Source organism: Notolepis coatsorum, assembly GCF_963971535.1.
Source record: "Notolepis coatsorum genome assembly, chromosome: 1".
In the NCBI taxonomy this organism is placed as follows: Eukaryota; Metazoa; Chordata; class Actinopteri; order Aulopiformes; family Paralepididae; genus Notolepis; species Notolepis coatsorum.
In genome coordinates, this window is record NC_140165.1 from 90,111,585 (window position 1) to 90,138,574 (window position 26,990).

The 26,990-nt window shown below is 41.2% G+C and overlaps 1 protein-coding gene across 1 annotated transcript in view; it reads left to right on the forward strand.

The window, feature by feature from the left end:
- The window catches only part of LOC311241899 (uncharacterized protein), a gene marked incomplete at its 3' end in the record, with an annotated part of 109,211 nt that overhangs the window by 16,093 nt on the left and 66,128 nt on the right, over positions 1-26,990 (forward strand). The window contains exons 3-4 of the mRNA XM_084330844.1: positions 16,484-16,594; positions 19,116-19,253. Coding sequence (XP_084186970.1) covers positions 16,484-16,594; positions 19,116-19,253 — 249 coding nt within the window. The remainder of the gene's footprint in view (positions 1-16,483; positions 16,595-19,115; positions 19,254-26,990) is intronic.

The following is a 26,990-nucleotide window of genomic DNA, read 5'->3' on the forward strand; positions in this document are numbered from 1 at the left end:
AAGAAGAAATCTCACACGCAGATGGTCTGATGTTCAAGGGAGCGAAGCTCATTGTTCCGCAGCAGAGACAAGAAATGATTAACAAAATCCATGAGTCACACTTAGGAATTGTTAAGTGCAAGGAAAGAGCCAGAGACATTTTATATTGGCCATGCATGTCTTCACAAATTGAGGAGATGGTATCTCAGTGTGCCATATGTAATGAGAACAGGAACAACAATCAGAGAGAACCGTTGCTCCCACACCCAGTACCAGACAGACCGTGGTCAAAAGTAGGGAGTGATCTCTTTCATTATAAGGGATCTGAGTTCCTGCTGTGTGTGGACTATTTCTCAAAGTTCCCGGAAATCACAAAACTGAGAGACACTACCAGTGGCAGTGTCATTGTCGGACTGAAATCAATATTTGCCAGACATGGCATTCCTGATGTTGTCTTCACGGATAATGGTCCTCAGTATTCCAGTGCTGAGTTCAAGGACTTTGCAGAAAGCTGGGAATTCATCCACACCACGTCGAGTCCCGGTCACGCCCAGTCAAATGGGCAAGCAGAAAGAACAGTACAGACTATCAAAAATATGCTGAAGAAATCAGAAGGAAGTAATGGCGACCCCTACATATCGCTATTGGAGTATCGCAACACACCGCTGGAAGGTGTAAGACTATCACCGGCACAGTTGCTCATGGGACGGCGGCTGAAAGGAAAACTGCCTGCCTCGACATCACTGCTCACTCCAGAAGGAACTACATACGTGCGTAGGCAGTTGAGTGACAAACAGGAGAAACAAAAACTCTACTTCGACAGGCAAACAAAAAGACTGCCTGACCTACAAGCAGGAGAAAACGTCAGGGTTCAAAGAGGTGAAACATGGCAGCCGGCCGTGGTCCTGCACAAACATGACCAACCGCGTTCATATGTGGTTCGCACACCGGATGGGAGACAGTACAGGAGAAACAGAAAATACCTGAGACAAACGGAGGAGAGAACTTTTCCATCTACAAATGAACAGGATGCTTACCAGAACGTGGACTGTGACACAAGAGAAAATCTGGCAACACGCACACGTTCAGCAGAGAACACAGGTGTTGCAGACCAAACAGAGACACATGATGGACAATCTGAAACGCAGCCGTATCAGACTAGGTCTGGTAGACCAGTTAAACTACCTCTTGGATACAGAGAGTAACTGGAGTGTTTTCATATGCATGTTGTTGGAGTATTTTCATATTCAAGTTTTCGCATTAAGTGCTTTGCATTATGTCATGGTTCAAGTGGGTTTAAGTTACAGGATCCTTTAAAGTGAAAGTTGTCTGTGACTAACATTGTTATTTCATTTACAGTAGGTGGATGCTCTGAGTAAACATTTAAGTTGGGAAATGTTTGTTAAGTTTGTTTTTGGGAAATAGGACGTGTTAGCAAGAGTTCAAGCTAAACAAAGGTAGAATACTAAGTTCTGTTTGAGAAAAAAAAAATGTTAAAGACAGGGCTCCAGACTAACTTTTTTCACCACCGTCCCAGAACCGTCCCGAAATACAATTTTAACCGTCCCAAAGTGAATGTAACCGTCCCAAAAATCAAATGTAGTTTCTTTACTTTGGTTTTGTCGTCTATAGTTGTTATTGCCATAAGAAACACCATTCAGAGAAGGGGAGAATAAATTGATTTAGTCAAAAGGCTCCCATGGTGGAAAGATTTCACAAGAATAATTATGATTAAAAATAAATATAAAAAAAAAGTGTTTAACAAGGTGCTAGTATAGGGATATTTGGTCACGGTGCTGTTATAGTCAACCAATTGGAGCCATGTTGATTATTCCTTCCATAGGAAAATATATTTAAATGTATTTTATTTCGTTTTATTTTTTTTTGTATTACAAATGTGTGTTTATGGTTGAAAATGTTAGAGATAAATAAAGATCAAATCAAATCTAACTGAATAAGTTATCCCTCTTCTAACAAGAAAGAAAAACGTAGTTTAGCTTTAAACTACATAATGTCATTGCGTCCAGAGATTCCACCTTTGATAACTAAAGTAATGACACTTGACTAGTAATGAAACATGTCCCTTAGATCGCGCTGTCCTCCTGGTCGATATTGATAATTGCTGCTAAATTCCAGCGGGCCCTCCTCACTGAATATGGATTCATTGTGTAGCTGAAGTGAAGTTTGCCTATAGCCTGTCGTCTATTTCTCCGCGTTCGTTTAGATAAATGTAACGTTATGCCAATTAACTCGCAATGGTAGTAACATTACGTGTTAGTATAGAATCGAATAGAAATCCTTTAATAATCCAGAGGGAAATTCGGCACTACAGAGCAGACTATGTATCGCTCACATTGAACAACAATAAACATTTAGGTCAATAGGACTAAAATAGGAATAATATAATATTAAAAATAAGAATAAAATAGTGTGAACTATGGATTAATCAGTGGCAGTCTGATACGTTAGTCAGTAACGTTAGCTAGCAATAAGCAGCTATAACTAGAACGCGTCGATAACTGTATACAGTTCCAATAGACTAACATTACACTTCTGTGATTTAAATGTGTCCTCACCTTAGACTCAGGGGTAGTATTGCTGGATGCAGTTCCCTGTTGGTCATTTTGGGTCCGTGTTTATCCTCTTCAAATAGCGCAGCATGTTTGCGGTGCTCTCTTCACTGAGAGGATGCCACAGTATAGCGCGCGTTTTTTTTTTTTTATAACATTCTGATCTTTCCGCGGTTCTTGTACAGTGGTCTCGTGCCGTGCGACTGTCAATTACCAGCTGTCATTCACTGTGTCAACCAGGGTTAAATACCAGTGGAGAAAGCCTAGGTAAGAGAGATTTCCCTCACCTGTTAACATGTTTTTCTTTTTCGATGCAAGATTAATTTGGGGTGTGACGCTGCTGCAGCGCGACTTGCTGAGGAGAGGTGGGTAGGAACTTGATGCTGGATTAGTGTATCGCTGCGTTGGGAGGCGGAGATAGTCATTGGATTTGGCAAATCACGCTACGTTTAGACTTCAGTGAACTTAGTCAGCACGAGACATTCACCATTTGACAGCAATATATGCGCGCACTGACAGTCGGCCAATTGACATTTCCTGTGAAAAAAAAAATCCTCTCCGTCCCGGTTGCGTCCCAGCAAAGATTTCTGTTCGTCCCAAATCAATATTTGATCGTCCCCGGGACGACGGGACATCGTTAGTCTCGAGCCCTGGTTAAAGAGAAGGATGTGATGTATTAGGTTCGGGTTTGAACCTCTTTGATTGCCGTTGTGATTGTGACGTCACCAGGAAGGCGACAGAGACAAGTTGAACGTGACAGACGTGAGCGACATGAATGGATGCAGATACGAACCAGTCAATAAAGGAATCTTATTGAACCTCGGGTTAAGCCTCGTCAATATAACAGAGACTACCGATAGCAGTACCGTTAACGTCGGAGCTTATCAATACTCAGTTTTTTTCTAATTTAGTTTAGAACCGGGTTTCGGGGGGCATCCCTACTCCCAAGAGGAGTTAGTTATCACAGGCTGTAGAATGCAGGAAGAGCTGCTCACGTTACACGTTGCGCATGCTATGTCTGTAGTTGCGTTTTGATTACGTCATCACAACAACACGTTATTTGACATTCGGTCATATATTTTCGGTGCTAAAACCCTTTCGGCCGAAAGAGCCTTTTTAACCATTTTCGGTGGCCGAATTTTCTGTGCATCCCTAATAATAATTGAACAGCAAGGTAATTGACCATTCTCAAAGTCAACTTCCTGTCTGTTGTTGCTACGCAACTGCAGCGTGGGGGGAAACTGTCCCGCCTGGTACATTGTGTACGCTTCATTTAGTGGAGAAACGGATCGTTAAAGCGGCAAATTAAAGACAATCAAGCGGAATTTTCTTCAGTCCTTCACAATTTCAAAGAGCTGCTGTGTTACGCGTTGTACTAATGACAAAAACAGAAATCCAAATCGCAAGTTTTATACCATCACAGAGGAAAAAGTGGCTGGCAGCTAACGTTAGCTACGTTAACCTAGACAAATAGCTACATGCTGAGCTAACGTTAATTATATCATATCGAACCGATAGGAGCTTATCTTATCTAATCTTACGTGGATGTTTGATGGGGTAGTGGCACACGTGGTACCACCACGTAAGATTAGATAAGATAAGCTCCTATCGGTTCGATATGATGTAATTACCGTTAGCTTAGCATGTAGCTACCACGACCACAACACCAGAGGGAGTTAGCCGAACCTTAGCCGCCAGCCACTTTTTCCTCCGTGATGCATCAGCTGGTATTATATAAAACTTGCGATTTGGATTTCTGTGTTTGTTATTAGTACAAAACGTAACACAGCAGCTTCAATTTGGGTATTCGAGAGATGGCCATGTCTGCAGGTGTTTTGTATGGACATGATGTCAAGTCAATCAGGGCGAGCTTCTTTGACTCATATCTCGCCTTAGAATCACCAGAAAGGCTTTCGAAATAGTGAAATGCCATGTTGGCCTCAATATTTTCAAAACAAATTGTATGAAAATGTTATGAAATGAACAAGAATGTGATAAAACATGTAATAGAAACGGAGCTCAACGCATGCATTTGATGGTAGAAATCCGTTTGTTACCCTCATACCAAGATGGCGGCGGTCTCGTGACGTCAGAGTGAAAGGAATTCCCTCATAGTTCTTTTATTGAATGTCGGCGAGGTGAACAGAGAGTGAGACAGAGTCAGATGGCAGTCTGCAGAGTTTTACTGAACCGTCACAGCACAAGTAGATCACAATCCGGACCACGCACCTCCGCACACAGAGCGAGCCAGTGCCAAGTGGTGGTTTCGTCAATACATCGTCACATCATTTATACATTTCTCGTCAGAATGGTGTGTGTATGTCTCTCTGTGTGTTATGCATTGATGTCTGTGTGATGTGTGTGTGTGTGTGTGTGTGTGCTGGTGTTTGCTTAGATGGGGGAAAGGAGGGGCTGTATTCCTCCGCTCTCTTTATCAGATGACGGCATATAATTTGTGTGTGAGTGTGTGTGTGTCGGTGTGTGTGTGTCGGTGTGTGTGTGTGTTAAAGTGAGAGACATGAGTTTGCATGTCTAGGTGACACTCTCGAACAAAAAAGGGGGGGGTGTGTGTATCTCTCTCTATGTGTATGCATTGATGTCTGTGTGATGTGTGCTTGTGTGTGTGTTAAAGTGTGTGTGCTGGTGTGTGTGTGGGCTTTTGCATGCTTCTGATATGATCATGCACCTGTGTCCAGAACTGTTTCATGGGGCCCTATGTTTACACAGAGACCGTTTCATCGGGTCCCGTGTTTACACAGAGACATCTGACGTCAGTGTACAGAAGATATATAAGATATTGACAACAGATCAATGAATTAAAACTATCAAGAGTGTCTTCGAGAATGGAGCTACCCTTATGAACACTGGGGTGACAGTGTGAAAACTAGACTATTAGTCTTAGGTAGTGTTGTGGAAATTATTCTAAGAGAAGAAACGATGAGTTAAGTAACTCAGATTGAGTTGAGTTGTAAAAAATTAACATAGATTTATTCTCTGATCACAGAAAAAGTGCTCAGTTACTAATCAGAGACCAAGTGTACACAAGCATCTGACCAGGAAATTGCAACGATATTGTATCGTTGTCCAAAGAATCTATATTGTATCGTATCGTGATGAAACTGGTGATTCCCACCCCTACTGGTGAGCTATCGTTAACTAGCAGCTACGCTGTGTGTTCTCTAAAAGTAATGCAGGCTACTGGTGAGCTAACATCATGCATTAAAGCGTTCCGTCTCCAGACGGATTTCATTTTTTTTTTTTTTTTCCCGATTTGATTTGGAGTCTGACAGAATTGGCTACCTGGTATAATATGATTTGTAGATGCATACAGATTGAAACACATTTAGCCAATGAGAGGCGTCAAATATCATGAAAAAGGGCGTTTTGACCATTCTAACCAATCAAACGTGAGCTTGACGCACACACACGCTGCTTGCAGTGCCCTCCCCCTCACAGACCCGTCTTGTCACAGACCTGTATCATCTGCACCGAAGATAGCAAGCGTGCAGGTCCTCTTTTAACACCACTGAAGCATTAAACAATGACCCAGTAAACTATTCACTTGAGTTTACTACACGAGGCGTTGTCTAACGTTATCTAGCTGGCTAGCTGATAGCTCATAACATAATTGAAATTCGTTTTTGAAGCTGTGGCTAACGTTAGCTAGCTACCGATCTTCGGGTGGCTAACGTTAGCTACCTAGCAACTGTAGCTTGCTAATACAGGCTGTCCTGGCTGGCTAACTTTAAATTCGCAATGGAGTGGAGCTAACTAACTGTACAAATCGATGTGATTGGCTGAGACTGTATTTTGTACGGTTGGCTGCCTGGCTGTTGTGGATTCGGGTAGCCAGCTAGCAGCTAACATCAACTCAATGTCAACACTATGTTGACACTCTGAGCGAGTTTGCCGACAGCAATGTAACAAACAATATGGTCAGTGCGGAACCATTATCCCCAACACATAGTTCCGTGTGTGAATAATGTTGAGCCACCACAAAAGATGAATCCAAAGTTTAATATAGTAAGAATAGTACTAGGCTATATTATAACACATCTTTGCAAGTAGATTACATTAGCAAAATGCCCTTTTGACATGTAGCCTACGTATTCATAATCATGAAAGTTTATTTGGAAGTATTTTATATTCTGTACTTAGTTTTAAAGTGGTCAGACAGTTCCCTCTGTGTGTAATACAGACAGTCTTCACACATTCATAAATAACACTTACAGAAAAGCTTATTGTGCACTGTAATACCTTTTGTTCAATGGGGGATTTTTTTATGTACCGAATACCGTGAAACCGTGGTATTTTTGCCCAAGGTTATCGTACCCTCAAAATGTCATACCGGCACATGCCTAGTTACACTATAGGCTACACTACTAGGTCTACACTATACTATAGTTTAAGTCTACTTTCACTGTTTTACTGCATTACAGTACTGTTATATTGTCGTTTTTCTATCGATACAAAAAATATATTACATATATATTGTTGGTGCTCCTTACATTTAGGTGGGTGCTCCTACATTTTTGCTGGTGCTCCCAACTTTTTGAAGTTGGGAGCACCAGTGCTACCGTACATTTTTTTATTTCGAGCCCTGCATAATTTGAACTATACACAATACTGAATTTGAACTATAGACAATACATAATTTGAACTATACACAATACTGAATTTGAACTATACACAATACTGAATTTGAACTATACACAATACTGAATTTGAACTATAGACAATACATAATTTGAACTATACACAATACTGAAAGGTTACAGTATGTAGATTTGTTTATTTGTATGACAAAGTCAGTCAACCCTTGCAATCAGTTTCATTTAATGAATTGAAAACAGCATTGATATTACGTAAAAGCAAACTGGCAATAGAAAAGATGTTCAAAATGATCTAGTTCCCTTAAAACGCGAACGCTAAAAAAATATAGTGGAGGTTAAAATAAGAATATGACTTGGCCTGAAAAAAGTTCATATTTTTTTGCTTTAATTAACTAGCAGCTACGCTCTGTGTTTTCAAAGTAATGCAGGTTACTAGCTGGTTAACTAGCAGCTATGCTATGTACTGTTCTCTAAAAGTAATGAAGGCTACTGGTGAGCTAATGTTAACTAGCAGCTACACTGTGTTCTCTAAAAGTAATGAAAGCTACTGGTGAGCTGGTTAACTAGCAGCTACGCTGTGTGTTCTCTAAATGTAATGCAGGCTACTAGTGAGCTGGTTAACTAGCAGCTACGCTGTGTGTTCTCTAAAAGTAATGCAGGCTACTGGTGAGCTGGTTAACTAGCAGCTACGCTGTGTGTTCTCTAAAAGTAATGAAAGCTACTGGTGAGCTAACATTAACTAGCAGCTACACTGTGTGTTCTCTAAATGTAATGCAGGCTACTGGTGAGCTGGTTAACTAGCAGCTACGCTGTGTGTTCTCTAAATGTAATGCAGGCTACTGGTGAGCTATCGTTACCTAGCAGCTACGCTGTGTGTTCTCTAAATGTAATGCAGGCTACTGGTGAGCTATCGTTACCTAGCAGCTATGCTGTGTGTTCTCTAAAAGTAATGCAGGCTACTGGTGAGCTAACATTAACTAGCAGCTACGCTCTATGCTTTCAAAGTAATGCAGGTTACTGGTGAGCTGGTTAACTAGCAGGTACGCTGTGTTCTCTAAAAGTAATGAAGGCTACTGGTGAGCTAACATTAACTAGCAGCTACGCTCTATGCTTTCAAAGTAATGCAGGTTACTGGTGAGCTGGTTAACTAGCAGCTATGCTATGTGTTCTCTAAAAGTAATGCAGGCTACTGGTGAGCTGGTTAACTAGCAGCTACGCTGTGTCTTCTCTAAAAGTAATGCAGGCTACTGGTGAGCTAACATTAACTAGCAGCTACGCTGTGTGTTCTCTAAAAGTAATGCAGGCTACTGGTGAGCTAACGTTAACTAGCAGCTACGCTGTGTGTTCTCTAAAAGTAATGCAGGCTACTGGTGAGCTAACGTTAACTAGCAGCTACACTGTAGGGTGACCATATTTTGATTTCCAAAAAAGAGGACATGCTGGCTTCAGCCTCAAGATACTTAATGTTACTCAAAGTTTACTTAAAGATGCCTTATTGTTTTAACCTCTTAAGCCCAGATCCATATTTTCTGAAAATCCGCCTAAAATACATAAGTAAATGGAATATTGCTCCACTTTTACAAGGTCCATTTGCATGTTCTTGGTATCTAGAGACATATATGGACCTCAGTGAATGTATTCCCAGTCAGAAATATTGTGTCTATTACTAGGGCCTAACAAAAATTATGGTTTGGTTCCGGTTGCCGACCGACCCTGCCGATTTAGGTGCGACCCAATTTATTTTGAGTTTAAAAAAAATATATATAAAATTAAAAAAAAAATGTAAATCTGATTTATTTTTTCTTATTTTTTTTACAATAAAGTTTCATACAAATCTTAGTCAAACCTTTAGTATTATGGATATTAAACATGCTGGCAGAGTACATGCATCCATGTTGTTGTAAACATTTTAATTAAATAAAGAAATTCCCTATCCATAGTCGCCGTGGGAAAAAAATTAAAAATAAATAAAATAAAATAAATTCCCTACCTACCCATGGCCTTAAGGGGAGACACTGCAGGTGAATAGGGTAAATAAATTAACTAATAGATATCACAATGAAACTTCCCCAGTTGATTACCTATATTAAGACAAGACTTTTTTGTATTACAAGTTTTCTGAAATTGTATGTTTAAATATGCAAATGAGGCATGATCTACTTAAATATGCACTAATTTGCATATAATTCCAGGACAGAAATCTGAACATTGGATAAAGCCATTTTCAAAATTATAGTTTAATTTTGTTGACATATTAGAGCCAAAGGTTATTACAGAGGGGATTTTGGATATCTCTTTTTATCACTCCATAAATCAGAAAATACTCTTCAGTCCATTTTTATGGTAAAATTCCATATTTCGCCATGTTTTTAGGAATAAAATGTGATATAAATCAGGGTATGAATGCGATATCAACAAACCATTCTGTAAATACCTTCAGAACATAGATATGAATAGAACTGGAAGGTTTGGTGTATGTGAGTGCTACTGAAGTGGAGATTTCTGGCTCAGAGTATGAGGAAAAACTCTTAAAACTAATTTTTGGGAAAACGCCTTCAAAGTTCTGTATTCTAAAATGCCATACTTTTTTTTTTAAACAGATATTTACAAACACAATACCTAATCAAACCATTAGTAATAGACAACCTAAACACATGCCTGATAACTGAATAATAATAATAATAATAATGATGTTATTGAACTGAACAGAACTACACACAGGCTACAAACAGTGTAGTACACTGTTAGTACCCCCTAATAGGCAAAAAATATTTGAATAGATATCACTATGAAACTTTCCCAATTTGTTATGTACATATAAACTAAGAAAAAATATATTGCAAGTTTTCTGAAATGTATGTTTATATATGCAAATGAGGCACTTCTCCATTAAATATGTGCACATTTATGGGTGCAATAAGGCAAAATGATGTAAAATAAACAACTAAATGTGTGTTATTGACGTTTTATTGTCACTAGTTTCATAGAAGACATGTTTAGGAAGCAAAATATAACAAAATCTCAAAATCAACAAAAAAAGTATATTTGACTATTCACCTGCAGTGTCTCGCCTTAACTGACAACCAACAGGAACCAAACAATATTTTTTGTTATGCCTAGGCTTGCTTAAATTGTGATGAAACAAAGGAGAATATGAATTATGATTTTTCTTTGCATCTTTGACAGTGAATAACACCATGCTAAAAATGTCCAGACATAAGAAACTGCCACTGAGCTCGTTCAGTACCTTGTTGAGATCACGTGTACAAAAACCTAAGGAAATTAATAAAGGGAAGATGATTAAACAGAAGGTTTTGTAGATACAGTACTGAATTCTGCCATCCGGACCCATGCAATTTGAAATATTATTATAGAATATAGAATATGAGGCCTATAAATTACCTTATTATAGCCAACTTGCACACTATGGATCGGGCCAAATATCCTCTTTTCAAATGGCAGAGTTACATTTGGATTTAGTATCACCAGGCGTGCATGAAGAACAGAATGAAATCTATGTACAGTAGGTTTTTTATTCTTGCGAAGGCTCAGCCATTTTTAAACTGATTTCAAATCGGATTGTTGCTAAATGTTCAAAATAGGGGAGACAAACTAACTGCGCTCCAATATATGCCAATAACGTTCAGTTTTGTGGTATACAATCCCAAATAATAAGATAAATGAAACAATTGAATACACTAGTCATTTGTTTGAAGGCAGCTAGAGGCCGTTGAGAAAAAAATTCGAACGCTCATTGAGACCTCTGGATGTCCTCTTCTCAAAATGACTACATTCAGCGACGGTCGCTTTTTAAAAATGGCGTATCCCCGCGATCACAACACATTTCAAAAACGAAAATTTCACTAATAACACTTTAACCTATTGGTAAACAAACGTATTGCTGAAAATATACACTATGACTGCTGTTGTGACATGGTTATGATGTTTATTCTTGAATATGTTTGAAAACAAATATGCTAATTATGTCAGACAGTCTGGAGAGCTTGATTTATGACATGTCATTTTGGCACCGGTACCCTCGGTTCTCGAGTTACATGCTGATATGTCTGGTGTGTAACTTTTTCAGCGCACGCGTCGGATTACCCTCCCGGACTCCTGAGGCTCCAGAACTGTCAATCTTCCGCCGATTGCGAAAATGATTGGTCAACGTTGTAGCGAATTAGTGTAGCTTTCCAATGATATCGCTCGTGGGGGTGTGCGAATCAGGGATCTAGGTGAAAATGTATGAGCGAATACAGGAAGTGAAACAAATTTCGAATTAATTGACTTGGATGAAGAAATGGAGAAATTGAGAGTTTTTTTCTTGGCACACTGTTTACCCGGGTCTCTCTAGAATACTCATTTCTGAACGGATTAAAAAAATAAAAATAAAATCATAGTGGACTAATAGTCGACTATCTGCTAATTCTGGCGACTACAAATCGACTATACAAATCCTTAGTCGGGGACAGCCCTACTATGCTTATATACTTATAAGTTATATGCCTATACCTACTATGTTACTGCTGGAATCCTATACTACTATGTAGGGGTGTAACGGTACACAAAAACCACGGTACGGATATGTGTACCTTTACACCCCTACTACTACAGGGCTCCAGACTAACTTTTTACATTGGTTGCACCAGTGCACCTAACTTTTTCATTTAGGTGCACCCAAAAAATTTCACTGCACCTTTTGCCGCTGCAATAATAAATTTTAAGCATTACCTTTACCGTTACCTTTTTTGTCAGTTCCCATACACATTAGTAATTTCTTAACATGTTATGTAAATGATTGTAAACAGGAATAAGACGGGTACAAGCACCGCAACATTTTTCTTTACAAAAAATCTATCTATAGTTCTCTTCATTTTAATTCAATTACGAGCTTGTAGCTACTAAGTGAACTTGTGGTGTTGCTCAATGAGGAGTGTGAAAACAAAATTATCTTTTTGGCCAAGGTGGCTGGTAGATAAAAAAATATATATATATATACCAGACATGCAGATCTTTTACCAGCCAAAAATGATAAATAGCTTTTTAGTATATCGCCATGTGTTATTATTACTATATACTCTCATGCCATTTTCAATTAATATAATAAACAACATAAGGAATATTAGCATAATTTTGAGTGGACTGAAGGAATAAGTCAGCGTTAATAGTTTAAAATGCAGATAATTTATTCAAACATATATATTTAGTGTAGGGCTGTCCCGAATACCATTTTACAGGCTTTGAATACTCCTTCGTGTTTCCGAACAGTCTTTCTCAAAAACACTGTTAAAAACAATAAGATTAACATTTAATAATTAACGAAACAATCACAAATCATGAGTGTTGGCTACCATTCTGTTCTATCCAGTAGCAACCCGAGACCGTCACTGTCAAATTTAGTTGGCAACATGCATTCTGAATCACCGTTGTAGGAGACTAGAAGTGGGGTCGAGAGACACACAGACAGACAGACAGACAGACAGACAGACAGACAGACAGACAGACAGACAGACAGACAGAAGGCTCCTCGACTTCTCAAGCATTGTTCTGCACTAGCTACTAGCTAGCTAACGTTAACATCCAGGCTTTACAAACATAACGTAAAGTGAAAGCCGACACACCTATATAAACATGCGGAACTATAACAAAAACACAATCAACTTACTCGCACATCCAAACGAAGTCCTTGTAGGGTCTTGATTTATTCGCTATTGCGTGTGCATTACGGAAGAGTATCCTCATTTTAGTAAGTAATTAAGTGAAGTAAGAGGTGTGCGCATGGACACACACACACGGACACACGCGCGGAGTGGTTTCAGGTTTCACAGATGCGCATGGCTTTGTTTACCCAATCAGAGCCAATAAAAGTCAGAGCGGAGCAGGTGCACGTGGCCATGGGGGGGGGACGCTACACACATACAGACGGACCTGCTGGAATGTGAGGAAATGCCTGCCTACCACCGCAGAGACTCTGGTATCAAATCCAGCTGTCAGCGGTACCTCCGGCTTGGTCAGTCGTCCATACTAGATATCATAAACACCTCCCTTAGAACCGCTACTTTCCCAGATGCCTTTAAAACAGCAGTTGTAAAGCCACTACTAAAAAAACCTAACTTGGATAGTAATGTAATGGCAAATTATCGTCCAATATCGAACCTACCATTCATTAGTAAAGTACTCGAAAAGATAGTTTCAGTTCAAATTAATTCCTTTCTTGAAGAAAACAACATCTTAGAAGAATTTCAATCGGGATTCAGAAAATACCATAGCACTGAAACTGCCCTCACCAAAATAATCAGTGACCTCAGGCTAAACTCTGACAAGAGTAAGATCTCCATCCTTATCCTGTTAGATCTCAGTGCAGCATTTGATACAATTGATCACGATATTCTAACTGATCGTCTTGAAAACCTTGTCGGTTTCTCAGACCATGTACTAAGCTGGTTTAAAACATACATCAGAGAAAGGAAATTCTATGTTAAACTAGGAGACCACATGTCTGAGATGTATGACTTGAACTTCCTGAAACTAAACGAGAACAAAACTGAAATTCTAATTATCGGCCCCAAAACAATAAAAGAAACGTTAATAAAAAACCTGGGAGGACTAACCCCTTGGATCAAATCTGAGGTCACTAGTCTCTGGGTTATCATAGATTCAGAACTGAACTTCAATTCTCATATTAACAAAGTGACAAAAACATTGTTCTTCCATCTCAGAAATTAGCAAAAGTACGACAATTTATTAATCAAAATGATGCTGAGAAGCTAATTCATGCATTCATATCTAGCCGGTTAGACTACTGTAATGCACTTTTCACGGGTCTCCCTAAGAAAACCACAGGGAGGCTTCAGCTTATCCAAAACTCTGCAGCCCGACTGCTAACTAGAACCAAAAGGAGAGAGCACATTAGCCCAGTCTTAGCTGCTTTACACTGGCTTCCTGTAACATTTAACATTTAGAATTGGCTTTAAGGTCCTTCTCCTTACCTACAAAGCTCTAAATGGACAGGGACCTAGCTACATCACCAACACTCCAATAAATTACAGGCCAGCAAGAACACTGCGATCATCAACTGCTGGACTACTAGAGGCTCCCAGAAACAGTCAAAAAACGATCGGTAATGCAGCCTTTATCAACAATGCCCCAAAACTATGGAATAAACTACCCCAAAATATCAGAGAAGCAAACTCACTAGATATCTTCAAAAGACAGCTTAAAACCTACTTCTTTGCTCAGAAATCAAATCGAATCAAATTTATTTATAAGGCCCGACAACACACGTTAATGTCCCCATGGGCCGTACAGGTCTTCTTTAAACAAGTCAAGAAGAAAACATAACAATAAGTCAAGAACAGAACAAGAACACCATAAGGTCCAAAAAATTTAAGATAAATGCAAATAAATGAAAGAATGCAAGCACTCCCAGACATACCCCACGCGAAGGTAAGGAAAAACTCACTAAAACCTAACAATAGGGAAAAATGCTCCACAGGCAGTGTGGAGGAGAGAAACCTTAGAAGGGCCATTCAAGGGGGGATCTCCCTTCTTAGATGTTGGTGATGGTAGTGTTGCAGATGGACAGTTGGTAAGCATGCACTCATGTGTGTAGTGAAACACAGATGAGTGCATGCAATAGCAACTGAACATTTTGAAAGATTAAAGATAGAGCTAATAGCGATAGCAACTGAACATTTTGAAAGATTAAAGATAGAGCTGAGAGCGGATCTATTTGAGGCACAGGGGCGGCGCAAAGAGGGTCACGTCCTCCCCGTCTTAGTCACGGGACATTCAACACTCCGGTCATTGCTCAGGGACAGCCGGAGACGGGGAGATAGGGGGCGGCGCAGAGAGGGTCGCTCAGGCATTTAAATGAAAATTCCTATCAAATTCATGTGTCGATTCTATGCAAATTTGATCTCGCTATCTCCTCCCTCCTCTCTGCCGAGACAACTCACATCTCCACTCCCCAGACTGTCGAGGTCGTTCCTATCACCAGCCCTCACTGCCTCCCTATAACCGTTTTAGACGTGTCGATTCTACCTTCTTCAACGGACTTGACTCCCTACTCAAACTACAATATGGACCAACTAGCAATCGCTATCGGGATCTGGATCTGTACAAGATTAATTCGGAAACACGATAACCGCAGGCATTAAAGCGTTCTGTCTTGAGACGGAATTCCGTCCATTTGATTCGGAGTTCCATCGATTTGATTCGGAGTCTCACGGATTTCCTGTCAATTGGCTACCTGGTATAATATGATTTGTAGATGCATACAGATTGAAACTAAATTGAGCCAATCATGCGTCAAATATCATGAAAAACTGCATTTTTTTCCTGCCACGCCAAGCAGTCCCTCGCACGGCACAGAGGAGCCTTCTCTCGTGCGGCACAGAGGAGCCTTCTCTCGTGCGGCACAGAGGAGCCTTCCCTCGCGCGGCACAGAGGAGCCTTCCCTCGCGCGGCACAGAGGAGCCTTCCCTCGCGCGGCTCAGAGGAGCCTTCCCTCGCGCGGCACAGAGGAGCCTTCCCTCGCGCGGCACAGAGGAGCCTTCCCTCGCGCGGCACAGAGGAGCCTTCCCTCGCGCGGCACAGAGGAGCCTTCTCTCGCGCGGCACAGAGGAGCCTTCCCTTGCGCGGCTCAGAGGAGCCTTCCCTCTTTACAGCTCAAACACACCAGTCGCACATGCAGGCACTCGCGAGGTCCGTGCGAGAACAGCGCGCGTGGCCGTGCACACCGAGGCACATTTACATTGGAACAGCTGCAGGGTCATTACAATTTTACAGTTTTCTTTCGTTTTCTTGTTCGCCCAATAATGTTAACCAAATGAAACCAATGGAAAGAAATGCACCAACAAACACACCAACATTCTCCCCCGCCGGACTCGAGTAGGGTAAATCTGCAGTGCCGCAGCCCCATACATTGCCGGACTCACAGGCACAGCTGATAAAAAAAAAAAAAAAACATACTTTTCCTATAGAAAATTATTCTATTTAATATAATAATAATTTAATAATTATTATAAATATTTTTTTTCTACATACTATAAATTAGGGCTGGGCGATTCTTGCTAAAATGTGAATCACGATTTTTCTCTCTAAGAATTGAGATCACGGTTAGCTCACGATTCTTATTCTTTCAATAAAATCATTTAAAAAAAAAAGTGAAACTATTTTTAATAACTTTTATTTCTTTTTTATATAAAAAAGAAAATCTTCATAACTTTGAAATGAGATTGCATAGGTCTATGAATTGAGATCGTGATTTATTTTTGATTAATTGCCCAGCCCTACTATAAATGTCTCCCTCTGCCCCAGGTTCAGCCAGCGACCTACTGATTATTAAAACAGAAGAGGAGGGGGACACACTTGACCCACCCGGGGATATTTCCTTTGAGATGAAGGAGGGCGACACAGACCAGGATATCGGTATGCTACTTTCTCTTTCTACTAGGGAGGTTAACAATTACTCAAAGATCGATTGATTGTTGTTAAGGATTTACTCGAACACATGACATTTACTTAATCTACTATCAAACAATGATATGTTACAATGTTGTCTGTCTCTTATTACATTGTAGCCATCAGTAGAATGGTGTATTTTCAAAGCATGTTTCAATGAACAGATAGAGGGTGCAATATAACTATGACGAGGAGGCAACTACATCTGTGTCTGGAAAATAAGCGAGGGAAAAAAACAAGAGCGACAGCAAAATTAAGCAGGCTAAGAGAAGCGTTGATTTTGACAAAAGTAACCCAAGTCAGTCAGTATGATGAATTGAAAATGGGGGACCCTGATGTAAACAAGACGAAAGTCTTTCTCTGGTCTGCATCCCCTTAACAATTGTGTGTATTGAGCTGTACTGTATTGTACCCATTCTGCACTCTGTTAACACTTTAATCGCCGGGAACGCCGTAACTCGTCTTTGCTCACCATGCTCATTCTGCCGAAGACGCCGTAACTCGTCTTTGATATCAATATTTCAAAAATCTGTGATCGAAATCATATTTCTCCTCCGGAGACATGAGATGTACTGGTGAGCTCCACTCAACTGTCTAACGGTTCAAGAGCGCCATCTGGTGGCAGATCGGCCAACAGGAAGTGACGCGCCAAACAGCAAGTGCTCATCCATATTTCGTCCGGGCACTCGCGATCGTTAGCCGGACTCCATCTCAACACACTGGATAATCAATCGCTCGCCCTAACTCAATAAACAACGTTATTTGGACGTATATAGTATTATACAACCTGGAAATGGTTCATCTATATCAACATCCCATAATCGAAAACTGTCTACTCCAAGCTGATCGTCCAACGGCGCGAGGAAGATACAGTAAGATCTAGCGTTATTTTCTAACGTGTTCCATATAAACTGCTCTGATGACCATATGACCCACACTAGACAAATGATATAACGTTGCCCACGGAATTATAAACGACCCCCCGCCCATCTGGTCAATATCAGATGATACGTAGTAACTTCTAGAAGTACCTCCAGTTGAAACCAAACTGTATTTGATCATCAATATAATGCATTTGGGGCTATAAATCAAGTTCTGGAGAAAGCTGCAGGAAACGATAAAAACATACTTATACTTTAGACCATATTTTAGTATGAATATGTGAATGAAAAAGTATAACGTTGCTACACCCTGAACAATGGATATAGGATATTGAATGGGCCATAATAATGTCAATTTAGCAATAGAATTTAAAAAGTTATAGCCCTGCAAAGAAGGGGAACTTCTCCATAGACAAATAGAGCTGGCTAGGGATGGTAAATTATGAATTTAACCATGGCGATCAAAGTGTTAATAACATTTTCAATCAATCAATCAAGTCTGCATTTATCAAAAACGACATGATCGATATGGTTGACTGCAAAGGATTTCGGCAAATGATACAACTGCTTGAGCCAGCGTACCATATCCCATCCTGAGGCACACCCACCTTGCGCATCAAGGAGAGCTACACTGATGCAAAGTTCGGAGTTGCTCGCGCAGCTATCTAACGTTACCGCTGCTCGCAAGGTTGCATTGACGACAGACAGCTGGACTGCCATGACGACCGACCGCTATGTTACTGTCACTTGCCACTACATCACAGAGGACTGGTGAGTCACCACGCGTTGATGACTCCGGGGGGACTATCGTAGGTTCTCTTAACAAACTTCCTAAAAGGTTATTTACAAGGAAACTTACCAGAATGTTGGTGCATGAGGTCCATTGAGAGCAAGTACATCACACAATATAAAAAGAACAATAAGAGTAATAAAAACAATAGAAATCATTAAACCAATACAATTATAATATAAATTAAAATATTTTGAAACCGCTGCAGACTGACAGAATTATTAGTGTTCAAATATCTAAACTGACCAATGGATACCAGTGTATTGAGTTTCAGGGTGAATTGTAAGAAGTTCCATGTGTTGCGGGCAGAGAAGATAAAGAGTTAACTTTAGGTACCTGAAGTACAAGCCAGTCACTGGAATGAGTAAAATCCACAGGACCATTTCATCAGTGTGGAGATATCAGATGGAAGATCACCAATAATGGCCTTTTATACGAACGGATGCCAGTGAAAATTACTTCTCTCCACCAGGGAGGACCAACTTGCCATTGACCAGGGCCTTCTAACAAATGCTAACATGTTCTGTTTACGATATACTGATAACACTGACCACACAAAAGCTTAAACGCAACAGTTTCTAAATGAATGTCTATCTTTTGTTTGTAAACATCGGAGTACAAAATAATTTTATTTTGAGTTATGATGAACTAATCACAAAGCTTATTTTCCATCTAAAAGTAAAGTGCTTACATTTTGTGGATTTAACAAAACTTTGATTGTACCTTTTTAAGTCATCCCTGTTCATGCTTGACCCTCTATGTTCTCTTAGTTATTTGAGTTAAATCTCTTTTTTCTTCCCTCTTTTCTCCAACACAGATATCTTCCCTGGTCTTCCCTCCACTAACAAACAGAAGAACATTGACAAACCAAGGCAATGGTTTGACCAATATGGGACAAACATTACTACAGAGAAGAATCTCGTAAAAGGATGGAAGACCTACTTTTGTGACCAGTGTGAGAAGAGCTTTAGGGACCTGTCTACTCTGAAAACGCACCAGAGAATTCACACAGGAGAGAAGCCCTACTGCTGTGACCAGTGTGGGAAGAGCTTTAGTCTTCTGACTAATCTGCAAAGACACCAGAGAATTCACACAGGAGAAAAACCCTACTCCTGTGACCAGTGTGAGAAGAGCTTTATCCAACTGGGTAATCTGCAATCACACCAGATAATTCACACAGGCGAAAAACCATACTCCTGTGACCAGTGTGAGAAGAGCTTTAGCCAACGGTCTACTCTGAAAACGCACCAGAGAATTCACACAAGAGAGAAACCCTACTGCTGTGACCAGTGTGAGAAGAGTTTTAGGCACACGTCTACTCTGAAATCACACCAGACGATTCACACAGGAGAGAAGCCACATCATTGTGGTCTGTGATAAGATATTCAGTACATTTGCATATTTGAAAAAACATGAGAAAATTCACTTGAGAGAGATTCACCTACATTCTTAGAGGAGAGAACCCCTACTGCTGTAGCCAGTGTTAGAAGAGTTCCACTTATAATGAATGTGTGGCCCAGTGTTGAAAACACTTCAGTACGTCATTACAGCTATCGGACCATCAAGAATAATAGTGGTAGTAATATTTGACCGTTCTTTTTAAATGAAAAACTACTACCAAGAGCGTTTGACCTGCACAGAAGCCTCTGTGAGAGAGAAGCAGTACTAGCATAGACACAGTTTTAATTGACAACAACAGTTGTGTTTCTGTCGCTCTGAGGAGTGAGACAGACTGTGTGGATGTTCCTGGGACAATGTGTCATTGGTATAAGAGTGAACACATTGTTCTAGTGTTTTAAATACTGGGATCATAGGAACTTTCTGACCTCAGTATGGGATGACCAGCCAAAAGCCAAGCTAGTTAACAAACATGTGGTGTACACACTGGAGGGGAAAACTGCTTCTTGTATGGACTTTTATATTTTTATGTGGTCACTAGTGATTTAGTTAACTAATGTCACACATATTGTCAACATTCCTAGTAGGACATGTTTTTTACTTTCACAAGAAGTGTTTATTTTACAATATAATATAGATGTCTAAACCACGGAAAAGTTTAGGAAACATGTGGAAGCTGCTAAAACTTACAGAGAAGCACTTAGTCAGCAGGAAAGGGTGCAGTATTTTGATAAACTCAGGTGGTGAAGATTTGTACAAGCTGGCTCCTTCTCTTGGAATTACGACCCGACAATTCGGCCTTCTATTGCCTATCCCGACATAGTGAACCACCTACTTTTTTTACCAAGCCCATACACAGCCGAAGACCTTAACCTCTTAACACTTTGATTACCAGCCATGCGGTGCGCCTTACCCCTGTTGAATGCCACCACCCACTTCAATGATAGTGTTGTGAACGCATAAACTATGTCTTAAATTATGGTGTCTAATCTGGCCGTCGCTTATCAATGACTTGTTTGCAGTCAACATTGTCGAAACGGATTGTTTTTTAATCGGTTCATTTCCGTTTTATACCATTTTGAAAAACCCTCGTTTTCTTGAAAGTTTCAGGAAAATATAAAGATTCTGTGATAAACGTCCTTTACTGGAATATTCTGGAATACACAAAAAACTTTCGTTTTTCGGCCTATTTATCGTTTTCAAATAAACGCTAGATTATCGATAGTATATGTGTACTTATGCACGCTAGAGAAGCAAGCTGAAAAATCGATTATCTCATTTCCTGATCAGCACACACACACACACATATGGCACACGCTGATATCTCTGTGAAAACAGCTCTGATTATCCTAAGACTGGTAAAATAGATTCCTGACCTCAGATCAGATGTTCTCCAAAAAGATTATTCTAATTCCTGATCGCCATTCCAAATATCGATTGCGTTTATTGATTCAGCGCTGGGTACTGGAAATATGTATTCCACGCTGTTTTGCGGCTCGGCAATGACTTGGATCTCTTCGGATGGCTTGCCGGAGAAGTAAAATGAGGAAACTGGATTTCCCCCCCCCCCCCATGTGTTTCATTCAGTCTAATCCAATGGGGTGCAGTACAACAGGGAGAGACGATAGGAGGCGGTATTTTCCCAATGGAGCTCAGAGAGAGTTTTCAGCACTAACGTGAGACTAGATTGATGAAATATGAGGTGCTAATAAAAAAGAAAATGACAAAAAAACGCTATTTGTCGTCGCTGGCACTCAACGGTCGGCATGAACTAACGACATATAGCGTCGTTGGCACTCAAAGTGTTAAGCCCGACGGGTCCGGTACCGGACCCAAAATGACATCACGTCATAAATCAATGTCTACAGACTGTATGAATATAAGTAGTTTTTTGGAATAGACCCTAACCATGTCACCAGGGCCGCCTGGGAGAAATGCGAGGCCCTGTGCGAGATTTAAACGCGAGGGCCCCCCCAAAAGGTTCAAAAAAATTATATATATATATATATTTTTTTTTTTCATACAGTCAACATATTCTTAAATAATAGCGCTGCCCGAGGCGGGGCATGATACAGTCAACATATAGCAAGAGAGAGAGCGAGAGAGAGCTCCCGTTCTACAGTCAATATACAGTGTACAGAGAGAGAGAGAGAGAGACACATTGGAAAGAAATTGAAATGCTATTTGGCCCTAAACAGAGAGTACACAGTGGCAGAATACCTGAGCACTGTGACTGAAGATCCTTGACTAGGTACAGACTCAGCGAGCACAGCCTAGCCATCGAGAAAGGCCGCCATAGGCAGACTGTGTGTTAGAAAGAGAGAGAGAGCGAGAGAGCATGTGTGTTTGTCATGTGTGTGTGTGTGTTAGAGAGAGAGCATGTATGAGAGATCCAAAAGGACAAAGATCAACACTTAAATCCAAAGAGAAGAGGGTCTATACCAGAGAAACCAAAGCAGCAAGGAGCCAATGGCCGACATCAGCTAAATAGGCTAGCCAGGTACTGTGACACCAGGCCACACACAGCTTTGGCCAACGGCCCAACGCTACCCAAGCTACACAAACGACCAAGACATTCACACACAGCACATGTCGTATCTCCAAATGTTGTGAAGTAGCATATGTTTTGCCTGGAAAAAAACATCGTTATTAACAAAACATTCGGGAGGGGAAGGAAGGAAGAGTGGGGTAATGTCATGACATTTTCATTAATCTTACCTGCACCAAGGAACGCAGGGCGAAAGGCCGCAACACAGGTCTCCATGTTGACGAAAGGCCTCTCGCTGGCGGGACAAAAATAAGCCAGAACCCCCTGCTATTCTCACGGCTAATGTCAATGGTCGTAGCACAAGCTAACAGCTAACTCTAGCCTAGGCTAACTGATGGCATCAAACTAACGTTATGTGCGCAGCCGGCAGCTAACGTCGTAGCTAAACAGCTAACTGGCTAACACGGCTATCGCTAACCATTAGCTAATGCAGAAGCAAGCTATGCTGTTACCACTGAAACTACAACATGAGAAAAGCAATACAGGCGCTGACACCAGGCCACACACCGTTAGCTACTAACTCCATACTACAACAGCTAGTCGACCAGTTTGGCTCCAGAGAGAGAGAGAGAGAGAGATCCACGGCGGGAATATAATAGGTTGCATGAACTCACCATAACGCAGTATCAATGGTAAAGTTGGAAGGAGACTTTCTTGGCCCATGGTGTAATTTCTTCTGATCCATGCTGCTTTTGAAAAGATCCACTCGCTCCTCTGAATAGTGCTGAATTAGATCATCCCTGTACCTCGTGTGTCCGAGAAGAGCCCGGAAACACTATCCTAAAATCTGTAGAGCAGCAAAGCCGCAGAAACCGGAACACTGCAGTCTGCAGAGCCGCAGAGGCAGGAACAAGTCAGACACATTCTACAAACGTGTCTAATGTGAAATATATAAGCATATAAGCAAAACTAGATTTTAGGTCTGTGATGAAAAAGGGCCTCGCGGGAAGGAGGGCCTTTTTTTTTTTTTTTTTTTTTGCGAGGCCCCCCTTCCCGCGAGGCCCTGTGCGACCGCACTGCTCGCACACCCCCTGAGGCAGCCCTGCATGTCACAACAGCAGTCATAGTGTATATTTTCAACAATACGTTTGTTTACCAATAGTCTAAAGTGTTATTATTGAGATTTTAGTTTATGGAATGTCTTCATAATTTAGCGAATATCCGCCATCCGCGTGCCGTGCAAACACTATAGTAGTGAAAGTCAGGTCACTTTCCTCTGTAGATCCATCTCTCTGTGCAGGCCTTAGAGTGTAGAAGTAGGCATATTGCATAATTCTTTGACAATTATGCCTTGTGTGTGTCTGCTCAATATTGGGAATGATCTTGTTGATGACCACGAGAGGAGATATTATGTTATTAAATATATGTTGTGGTTTGACCTTATGCACTGAAATAACTAGGGATGGCTCAATACCACTTTTTCAGTACAGATACCGATAACCTTGAATATCTGCCGATTTGACACCAATTCGATATTATTGTTCATAAAAATAATTATAAATAAATAATAATAATATAATAATATAATAATAATATTATAATAATAATAATAAATATAAATAAATAAATAAATAATTATAAAAATAATTGTATAATTGCGAATGTTTTAAACCAATCAAACAGCTGCATACTTGCATCGTTATGATCAATCTCAAAGCAATAAACCAATTCAAGCAAGGTATTTTCATAGATTTTCAATATATGAATGAACATGAAGAAACAGCCAATAATGCGGGCGGCTAGGTGGCGCAGTGGGCAAGGCGCTCGCCACCAACGCAGGAGATGCTGTGTTCGAGCCCAGCTCTCTGCGTTGCTACCAGCTTGGCTGGTCGTTCATACTAATACAATTGGCAGTATTAGGGGGTGGGAAGCTGGTGGGTGGGGATCGGACGTTGTGGACAGCGAATCCTACAGGTCAGTTGGTGCGCCTGCGCAGTAGAATCAGGAAGCGACGAGGGCGGTGTGTCCCTCCCGCCTGTATCAGTTCCGCAACCGTTTCCATTTCCGGGGTAGGCCTGATTGGCCGCGACAGGCACGTGACCCGCCGCGGCCACGCCCCGCGGCAGCCCCAGGACGCGGCAACGCGAGGCTGCTGTGTTTCACCGCCGCTTTAGCAAATTGTCATCACTTTCCCCACTGAGTTACCATACGCTATACAATATACTATGCAATGTACTAATATACAATACGGCTCACTTTTCCCACTTCAATGACAGAGCCGCTGTTTAATAATATTGTCGCGGCGGAGCTCCGTCGCGGCAGCATTATGTAGCAGTAATCCCCCATTTTTTACCATGGACAACTAGCTCAACTGGCAGCGCTGCATTGCTGTGGATCCTGTTGGTGACAAGTTCGATTCCCTTAAAAAATATATTTTTTTTTAACATGCATTCTTTCGCCGGTTAAGTTTAGGCATGTTAACTTTAAGCATAGTATATTGTATGGTACAGTAACAGTCTCTGGAGCGCAACAGTAAGAAGCATTTGCACTGCAACGCATACACCTTACTGTAAATTGTACCTCATCCCATTTCTGCTTTGCACTATAGCGTATTGTATATTGGTACATTGCATTGTATATTGTATGGTACAGTAACAGTCTCTGGAGCGCAACAGTAAGAAGCATTTGCACTGCAACTCCGAAACAATGCTTAAAGTTAACATGCCTAAACTTAACCGGCGAAAGAATGCACGTTAAAAAAAATTAAAATGTAAGGGAATCGAACTTGTCACCAACGGACCGCAGGATCCACAGCAAGGCAGCGCTGCCAGTTGAGCTAGTTGTCGATGGTAAAAAAGGGGGGATTACTGCTACATAATGCTGCCGCGACGGAGCTCCGCCGCGACAATATTATTAAACAGCGGCTCTGTCATTGAAGTGGGAAAAGTGAGCCGTATTGTATATTAGTACATTGCATAGTATATTGTATAGCGTATGGTAACTCAGTGGGGAAAGTGATGACAATTTGCTGCTGCGGCGTTGAAGGCGGAAAGCGGCGGTGAAACACAGCAGCCTCGCGTTGCCGCGTCCTGGGGCTGCCGCGGGGCGTGGCCGCGGCGGGTCACGTGCCTGTCGCCGCCAATCAGGCCTACCCCGGAGATGGAAACGGTTGCGGAACTGATACAGGCGTCCCTCCCACGCAGACCCTCGCCGCTGAGAGATTGCACTGTGCAGGTGAAAAAATGCGACGGCTGCCTCCTCGAGTACCGGAGGGGACACGTGATGAAAGGCTTCGTCCACATTGCAGCCGGCTTGTGGGAGGCATGGCCTAACAGCGTTCGAGACAGGGGAGGGTAGGATTGGACAAAGAGAAAAATGTGGACGGGAGAAAAATAAAAAAATTGGGAGAAAAAGTAGATAAAAAAAAAAGAAACAGCCAATAATGGGACTGTACATTGTCAAATAATAGCTGGGTAAAGGCATACTTTATGCATTTGTAAAGATTAATTATAATTGTGTAAGCATGTTTATGGCATCTGTGGTGTCTTTCTCAAACCTGGCTAGTTCAAGAGATTAGTCCCGCCCCCATGACTGTTTTCATTGACAGCCTAGTGTGATTGATGCTAGACTCTTCTGCCATGCTGGCTTGCCTTTACGCACTGTTTACTGGACCAATTAAGGCGAAGATTGGTCTATATTAGCTCCTGGAAAAGTTTAAATTAAAGAACCACAATGGACTATTTTACTGTGCAATCTAAAAGAAACCTCTCATTGTACTGTAGCTAAGTCCAACAGTTAGCTTTGTTAGATAGTTAGAAACAAGCTAAATGTGGTTAGAGAATGCAGCTCAGCTGACAGACAGGAGAGGGAGGGGGAGAGACTGATTGGTCGCTAAAACCTTCAACCAATTCTGCTTACAGGTATGGCTGTAAAGGCTTTTGGGCAATATCTCATCAATCTGAATCAATTCAGGAATGAAAGCTGAGCCCATTTTCCCCATCTCAATCATGTGCTGCTTTTGTTTGTGGAGGAGGAGGACGTATTATGCCCAACTTTTTTTATCAGTCATGAATTGGACCATCCTGCCAATACCAATCCATCAAATTTCGCTAGCATTGGCCCAATACGGAGTATTGGATTAGCGCATCCCTAGCAATAACACAATCCATGACTACATTGGGCTGCATATAGTTCGCTATAAACAACAACCTTAACCCTTTCACTCCCACACTACCGAAGGGTTAACCCTTTCACAGTGACAATACAGAAGGTTAACCCTTTCACTGCCACACGACAAAGGGTTAACCCTGTCACTACTACACTACAGACAGTTAACCGTCTGTAATGTGGTAGTGAAAGGGTTAACCTTCTGTAGTGTGGTAGTGAAAGGGTTAAGGCTTTTGTTATGGAGCCTGAAAAGGCTACATTCCAATGCAATGTCCAAGCAACAGACTTGTGGACTGAGCCCTCATGGACTTAACAAGACGTATTTTTTAGTTCTCATCAAGGAAACTATAAAAGAAGGAAGGGTGATCACGTCACTGTGTAGTACATGAACGCTCATTGGTGCCAAGCAGGGCTTGACGTTGACACCTCCCCAGGGCTAGTGAAAATGCTGAGTGGCTAGTGACTTTGGAAATAGGTGTGTCAATGATAATGTTCACGGCGTTTGGAGCAACAATGTAATTGCTAGGTTCAACACAACTCTTCCACATCTACACCCTCCATCTTGTCCCAGTCAGCCGTTGCCCCAACTGGAGCTCCTTTTGCGGCTGAGTCACTGGTCGCAGGCAGTAGTAAACAATG